This window comes from Triticum aestivum, chromosome 6D (genome assembly GCF_018294505.1).
Source record: "Triticum aestivum cultivar Chinese Spring chromosome 6D, IWGSC CS RefSeq v2.1, whole genome shotgun sequence".
In the NCBI taxonomy this organism is placed as follows: Eukaryota; Viridiplantae; Streptophyta; class Magnoliopsida; order Poales; family Poaceae; genus Triticum; species Triticum aestivum.
In genome coordinates, this window is record NC_057811.1 from 38,549,412 (window position 1) to 38,557,938 (window position 8,527).

The 8,527-nt window shown below is 45.5% G+C and overlaps 1 protein-coding gene across 1 annotated transcript; it reads left to right on the plus strand.

Moving 5' to 3' along the window:
• The first annotated feature begins 484 nt into the window (after positions 1 to 484).
• Positions 485 to 4,512, plus strand: LOC123143349 (F-box protein At5g03970). The gene is made up of 3 exons (XM_044562238.1): positions 485 to 1,745; positions 2,726 to 2,825; positions 4,254 to 4,512. Exons 1-2 carry the CDS (start codon positions 599 to 601, stop codon positions 2,776 to 2,778), a joined length of 1,200 nt encoding a protein of 399 aa, XP_044418173.1. The 5' UTR covers positions 485 to 598; the 3' UTR covers positions 2,779 to 2,825; positions 4,254 to 4,512.
• The last annotated feature ends 4,015 nt before the right edge of the window (positions 4,513 to 8,527 follow it).

Below are 8,527 nucleotides of genomic sequence, written 5' to 3' on the forward strand. Positions count from 1 at the left end.
GCGTCGACGGTGCAATGTCGTGGTTTGGTCTGCTTGGCGATGCCCTTCGACTATGTGAGTGGCGTCTCGGTCTCGCATGATCCTTCGAATGTGCCTTGTGACAAAGGTGGTGTCGCGGCGTTGTGCAGTCTCGGATGTGTGAAGCCTTTCAATTACGTCGATGGTGCAGTGCCGTGGTTTTGGTCTCGGCTGACCGATGCCGTTCGATTACATTGGTGGTGCTTTTTGTTGTGTTTCCCTCTTCGTTTTCCCTGCTAGGTGTATTGTCGGTGTGTGCGCTTTTTTGCTTTACCTCTTCTCCCCCGTGCGTAAAAAAAGTGGGTCACAAAAAATAGGCTTGAGTTCCTGAATATATTCTTTTTTTTAGAAACAGTCATTTTAATTAATGAATCAAGAGTTCTTTTTTGTGGTGTCTGCAATAAAACTTCCTCCCTTTATCTAGCAACTGATGTGGGCTTCAGTCTGCAGCCCAGTTTGGGTTTTGGTTCTCACCACGTTCTGAACTTCTGATTCGAGTCCACAGTCCACACCACACCCGCACCATCTTCTCTTTCGGAGAGAAAACAAAATATCCTCCCGCACCAGTGAGTAGGGCGAGATGAGCAGCCCCCGCCGCCGCCACTGCCGCCGCTCGCCGGCGGCGTCCCCGCTGGAGGACGACGACCTGCTCTCCGAGATCCTGCTCCGCCTCCCCCCGCAGCCCTCCGCCCTCCCGCGCGCATCGGCCGTCTGCAGGCGCTGGCGCGGCCTCGTCTCCGACCCCCGATTCCGGCGCCGCTTCCGCCTCCGCCACCGCCGCAACCCTCCTCTCCTCGGCTTCTTCAACCGATTCGATCGCCTCTCCTTCCAGCCCACTCTGGATGCCCCCGACCGTGTCCCTCTCGGGCCCTTCCCCTTTCAGCGCGATGACGGCGACTACTTCGTCTCCCTCGGATGCCGCCATGGCCTCCTACTCGTTTTCCTTCCGGGGATTCTCGAGGTCCTTGTGTGGGACCCCGTCGCCGGCGACCGGCACCGGGTGGCCATTCCCCCGGTGGTCGCGGAACGTGCGGCGGAGATTGGGGTCGGCGGGGCGGTGTATCGCCCTCCGGGAGACGTCCAACATTTCCAGGTGGTCTTGGCGGTGACAGACGGCCACGGCGCACAACCTAGACGAGCGCTCGCCTGCGTTTACTCGTCAAAGACCGGCGTATGGGGAAGTCTCATCTCGACACCGCTCCCATACCAGGCTCATGGATCTCAGTTTTCCGCCATCGTTTGTGCCGAGGACGCTGCGCTGGCTGGAGATTCCCTTTACTGGCCGCTTGCCGGGAAATTGAATGGAATTCTCGAGTTTGATCTGGAGAAGCAGAGGCTAGCTGTGATACGGGTGCCGGTGCATATGTGGGGCGAGCGGGAGCGGAATGGCTTCAAGCTTGTGCGGGCAGAGGGTGGTGTGCTAGGTTTCCTCTTCATATCACACTCAGACTGCTGTGCCCCACAGTTATGGAAGAGGATAACTGGTTGTGATGGTGTTGCTTCATGGGTGCTTGCAAGAACTATTCAACTGGACAAGCTACTTTCCCTGAAACCAGAGGAGAAAGGGGGCATAGAGATGGTAGGGTTTGCTCAAGACAATAATGTGTTGTTGTTGCGAACGGTTATCGGCCTCTTCATGATCCATCTTGAGTCACTGAAGTTCAAGAGGCTTTCCAACACTACGACCGTTTCTCGCTATTTTCCATTCGAAAGTGTCTACACTGCAGGTAATACCATGCCCTACACTAAGGTTAGAAAAAAACCAAGTTATGTGTCGATAATTGGCTGATGAAATTATGGTCACATCATTTTGTGTTAAGCCAACAATTTTAAGTAGTGTCACATATCATTTATTTCTTTCGCTGCTTCATGGCCTCTTCAGCGTATAGCGATTTTGATTCTGTTATGATGCTCATGTGTGTGCTTTTTATGTGATGGTTATATATGGATTCACATATTTTACCTATAGTTATTATAGGCTATAGCTAGTGTTTGTTATGTTTTTTATGTCACCAGTTTGGCTTCCGTACCTAGGTGATGGGCTGTCATCGATGATGCATTCAACATATATGTGGCGATGTTCTTATGTTATCATATTATTATTATTATCATTGAACTATGTTGTTCCAGTCAGAAATAGCAAACTGTTTCTATCAGTTCATTATATGAATATCTATACATAAAACTGAACACCAAGATTAGCAAATTCACTGAACTATATTTCACCGTTGCCTGCCTATTGACATATGCAAGAATTTTATAAACTTACTTTTAGTGTATAACTGCTGCGAAGTTTTTCTCAAGATAAAATACCTATCAGTTGGAAGTTGAAGACAACATGAAAAACTAGCTTGAACCAACTGAAATGTCAAATAGGCAGCTCAATAGGTACATTTGGAAGCTTCAAACTTAGTTCTATTTCTTTCATTCTATATTATTATGTCTGCCAATCTTGCAATGATCTTAAATCAATAATGAAAAATTCAAATAATTGTTCACAGTTAATCTTAACACTTCAAAAGAGTCTGTTGCGAGTGGATAATCTAAATCTGAATAGACACATCACTTGTCCTAATGCTGTATCAAAACTATGCTTGTTTTTCAAGATACAGCTATGAGTTTATCTAAATATCTCCTTGATGCCTCCTCATATCTGTTTGGCTTTTTGTTGGAATGACATTGGTTGTTTAACTTCTTATGCTTGCAGTAACAGGCATTGGTGGTAGACATGATGCATCTGATGTTATGCACAATAAATAAGGCGATTGTCTGGTTAAATACTCTGTTCTGATGTACTGGCTGAGCAGGTAATCGCATCTTCTGCATGTATGTTGACTTGTTAGGAATGCAAACTGTTCCTTCAAATAAATGTAACGATTTCCTTTTTACTGCCATTTCAAGTACCAAATTGCAAGAGAGGACTCTACAACTTTTTGCTGAGCTAGTCTGTTGCCCACCTGGTCACCTCCTATGCTCTGAGCTGCATCTTGAATCTTTTCTCGATGCACTGTTTCCTCATCCTTTCCTCATCCTTCCTCAGCAGTTTTCCGTTCTCTTCCATTCGCCTCCACCCACCCACCCACCTGCCTTCAGTTTTATTTACTTACATTTAACCCCTCTCTACTGGATGTGTTCTTTCACTCGCTTCCACACCCATCCGGCTGACTTGCTTTCAGTTCAACTCCTCGTAAGTACTCCCCCATTTCCTTCTGGTAGTGTCAGGTTCTTCTCCCTCTAGCCCCTGCAATGACTGATAAACTAGGACCCTTCCCCATCCCCTGATTATGTATATGCTTGTGCCTTCTCAGAGATGAGAATATTATTATGATAAGTAGTAGCAAATGTACGAGTGAGGTGTTTTGCCTCCCAGGATCATCTGCACCTGTGCTCAATACAAAAATCAAAACAAATACTAGAAAATTTCAAACAATTCCAATTTTTTTTGGCATGGTAGATAATTTGGTGCGTGATGTCCGCTCCAAATTTCAAATCATTTGGGCATCTGAGTAGCTCTCGGCAAAAAAGACAAATTTAGGGTCTGTTAAATAGTGTACTGTTCATATACTGTTCTGACCCAATTTGTCTTTTTCGCTGAGAGCTGCTCAAATGTCCAAATGCTCTGAAATTTGGAGCGCACCTCACGCACCAAATTATCTACCTTGCACAAAAAATTTGGATTTTTTTTGAATTGTTTCTTGAGTGGGTGCAGATGAGGCCGGGCTCAGAATTGGATATTCGCAAATGTACTACTTACACTTTACTATGCTTCATTTTTTAACTTTTACTGATTGCTACATTGACGTGAAACTTTTTTATGTGGTTAAGAGTATCAAGTCAAAGTGTAACTTGCGTGTTGTCCTGTCTATGCAATTATGCCTGCGAGCTAGAAACTAGATGCTTCTTCTTTCTTACTCCATTGAGCCCCTCATGTGCCCACTCTTCTCTTCTTTTAGCCTCTACTCAGAGTAATATAACCAAATACTTCTAATATTAGAAGTTGAAGGTGTGCCACTACACTGCAAATTTCCTACTGTTATTCTCTGTTTCAAGTGTTGATTTTGTCTAATAATTCTGAATCATTCGCCTTTGAAGCTTTTTGACACAATTTCCACAATGGTGGAGCTAATGTTTACTGTTTTGTGTCATACAAAATTATGAGAGTAACTGCAATGGCTTTTCCTGGAAGAATGGTGCAAAATTGTTTGACTGATGATATGATATTGCTTCCTCCGCAGGTTACATTCTGGTGACTGAAATGAAGGAATGGGTTGTTCGCTGTAGTGTCTACTATTTTGTATGTTCGACGCGCATATTGGCTCTCTATGTAGCATGCACCGGTCAGCTGTGAAATCCATTTGTAGGAATCAATTGCTTAATTTGACAATTTCTATGCTCTTCATGAAGGGAACATTGACTTGCTTTGTTTAATTAGTACTCTGTACTTCACTTGTCATTCCTTTAGTTTGCTGCTTTTCAAGCAAGCTCACCTATGAATTGTCTGCTTGCATTTGGTGTACTCTACCTGGGAAATGGGTTTTGGCTGTAGGCTCTACTATTTTCTATGTTCGACGAGCAGATTGACTCTCTATGTAGCATGCACCGGTCAGCTGTGAAGTTCATTTGTAGGAATTAATTGCTTAATTTGACAACCCCCGTGCTCTGCCAGTCGAAGGTTGAAGGGAACATTGACTTGCTTCGTTTAATTAGTACTCCGTACTTGTCGCTCTTTAGTTTGCTGCTTTCCAAGCAAGCATGATTAGCAAGCTCACCTATGAATTGATCCTGCTTGCATTTGGTGTATGCGCAAGTGTGCTTGCGTTTGGTTATCTTGCGTCTTGTATTTTGCTCGTGTTCCATGATGTCACATTGCGCGTGCAGTGTGTGGAATTTCCCTCTGGTTTCGAGCTTGGTGTTTTGAAACATGATTCTGAGTAATGAATGTTGAATCGCATCAGTATTTCTACCTGGTTCCCAGTTCCTCTTTGTTGAACTACACCTTACATAAATACTCCTGTTTCAGTGCTAGTTTGGATGCTGGGAAGGCTCTTAATCTGGGTATTGTGACGGGACATTAGCGCGGATTTGCTTCTACACATCGCTGACCGCAATCTGGGTGTGATGATGCAAGCCGCATTTTACAACTCACGCTCCGCGCTTACCATGGTAATCCAGGTCTACTCTGTTAAGAAAATCAGCTCTTCATATTTATGTGGGAATAGTATTATTAGCCCCGGTTTTACCTGCACAAGGTGTGAGACCAGTTGCCTCTGCACTGGCACTGGCAGCGCAAACTCAAATCGTATTGGTAAGTGTAACCCAGAGAAAAACACAATTACAGTAAAATTGAGCAAAGAGGAGATAATTAACAGCGTGGCTCATCTACAAATCATACTCACACGGACACGGGTGACACCAGTAAACGGCACAAATCTTATTGATTATCGCCTCTTTTATTTGAAAAGGGATATATCGGTTGCCCCTCGTTAGGGTCGTCCTTCATTTTTAGGGCAAATCATATCGTATATCGTATGACAGGACCTCCATCGAAACATGGACATAAGGGAAACTACCACAGTATTATGTTTTTGCGTACATGTTGATCACAGTTGTGTACAAAATGTAAACATTTTATTTATTTTTAGATGCTTTCCAGGTCACGATGGGGTGGTCTTGTCGCCTTTCCTTTTATTTTTCTGCTGGTACTTTCTCCTGCTAGCGGTGCATGCAGCAGAAGGTGATTATGGATGTATATAGATCTCTACTTCTAATGGACGACTTGATGAATAGTCCGCGCGATTTATTTTCGCTGTTTTTTTTTCGTCATCCTCCCATCTGCGTTTTATTTTCGTCATTCCTCCCACCTCCGTTAACTCGCTATCCTTCTGCGAAAAAAACCGGTGCCAAAAAAAAAACCCAACGATCGCTCCCCCTCTCTCTCTCCCTACCGCCGCGACCCCTCCTCTCGATCCACCCCCTCCCGCTGCGACCTCTCTCTTTCCCTCTTTCTCCCACTCCACCGTCGCCGCCCCGCCTCCCGCTCCGCCGCCGAGAGGCTATCGAGGAGCCGGCATCGATATCCGAGAGGAGTCGCCCTTCGCCGCCGCCGAGATCCCGTGCCTCTCTACAGATCCCTCTCGCTCTCCTCTTCGCCCATCCACCTGGATCGAAAGTCGAAACATGCCGCCCCTATGTCTCTGCTGGTGCTCGACGGAAGACGAGGGCGGCTCCTCCCAGCGATTCCCCGTGGTCCTCGGCGGAGGCGACGACTAGGTCAGTCCTCTTTCTCTGGCTCACCCAATTTGCCTGGGCCGGCGAGCTAGGGTTAGGGTTACCAGCGAGACGCCGCCGCCCCGTCATGTTGCAGGTGCTGCTATTACCCGCCGTGGCCCCGTGTGCTTGTGGCCGGCCCGTACTGATGATGTTGTTCTGTGGCTGGCCGCCCTGTGTGTTCGTGCTGCTGCTGCTTACTGTCCCCTGTGTCGTGCTCATGCAGCTGCAGCGAAAAGACAATGGGGTGATGGGCGCCGGGGGCGGGCACTGGCGGTCGGCGGAAGGCGCTGTGGAGGCCGGCGGCGGGAGCGGACTAAGCTGAGGTACTGCGTGTAAGAGGAGCTGATAATTTGCGTTTTCCCCGGCAGCGCGATTCATGATAGGGTAGGACTTGGTTGTGGCCTTCTTCCGCGACTTCTTGGGCTCTGTGAGCCCCAACCTCCGTTTCGCCATCGACGGCAGGTACGGCCATGACCCCTCCGCCGTTGACGTCACATGGCACCTCAAAACGCAAAATTATCAGCTCCACGGAAGCTGCCGGCTGCCGGATCAGGTACGTGAACAATTGCGTCCATCCATCTTGCGAGTTAATTAGCATAAATAAATGCCCAATTTATTCCAGTTACTTTTCAAATTCTGCAGTGCAGCCTAATGTGTGAAGCGAGAAGTTTGGATCTGGTGGTAGAAGTCCTTTGAACATGGACAAATCAATACCAAAATTGATGTGGTTCTTACAATCTTTGTGTACAGTGTTTTTTTGAGGAGTAAGTAGGTGGAGCACACGAGTGACGTGATACTCCAAACTCTGACTGGAGACGTGATACTCCAAACTCTGACTGGACTAACTCTTAGCATCTCATAATGTAATGTCTACACGAGATGGAGCACGCCGCCTCGTCGATGCATGAGCCGGTGAGGTTTAAATCAAGCCGTGCGTGTCTTGGTGAGAATTTTTGGACTGCATTTTGTGGTTGCGAAGGAAATTGTGGGCGGTGTAGGATCTATACTGTACGTGGATTGCAATAGCTGGATTGATGGTAAGGTTTGATCAATGAACATCAACATAATTTATAGTTTGATTTAGGACTATGCATCTTCTTGCACTGATTTTCATCTCTTTGGAGTTCCCTAAAGAATCACTTTGAGTAATGCTTATTTCCCCCCAACTCTAAATTGTACCAATGAAAAGTAATTACTTTGAGCAGAGAAGAGGAGGGCAGCAAGGAGGAACATGGGGGCGTGTGGCTGGGGCGTTTCTCTTGCACTAGGGTCGGGAAGCGATTTTGCAATAGGTAGTAAGTAAGCTATTTCTTGTGAATCTTGTAAGTTTCTGCATTTTCATGTTCTAATGTTAATATTTGTTCTTTTACAGATTTTATAGGGGGTAGAAGGAGAGTTTGTGCGAGGGTGCAGGTGCGCCGGTGGTACTGGTTGAACCCATGGAAGTTCTGAGCTCATAATTGCTATGAAATCTACACAAAAGTTTGTGATTTTGTTAACCTGACTAGAGCTCGATGTTCATGTCAGTCCTTTATTTAGATGTTAACCTGCCATTCCTTTCTAGATGATGACTTGCTGTTCTTCTACTAAGGCGGTGCATCTAAGGTTTCTTTACTTGCTAACTGACTATTCAGTTCAACAACGGCCCATGCGGTAGAATTGAGGCTGCAACTCTGGCACTTCAAAGAGGAAAGGAAAACATGACTACTTCATGGCGAGGTAAGGAGTGGCTTAATTGAACCTGCTACATTGTGATTGTTACATTGAGATTGTTCAATGACTCGTTTGTTAATTTTGATTTTAATTATACTGTTGAACAACTTAGAGATGTCATAATATAATTATAGAAAATATATTATGGTATATTTCCTACAGAGATCAAGCAGAGCTGATATACCGCATTTAGATAACTCTGTGCAACAGTGTGGAACTATCTGAAGTACATTTTTTCTTATAAAACCAATGATGAGCGAGTCCATTAGGTTTTGTTCTGTGATACAAAAGGTTATAGACAACTTCACAAGAAAAATCATTGCAGCTTAGTCTTGACGACTACAATTTCAATTCGTTATTCCAGTCTAGCACACATGTTTTATAGACTTTCTGAAATATCTATTCTTGAACGCACGGACACTTAGCTATACTGCCACATACACCTATGAGTGTCCATGGCTTAAAAGTCTTCTCTCCATTTTTTAGATGAACTTTTTTGGACGGAGTCCAACCTCCCTGCCATGTT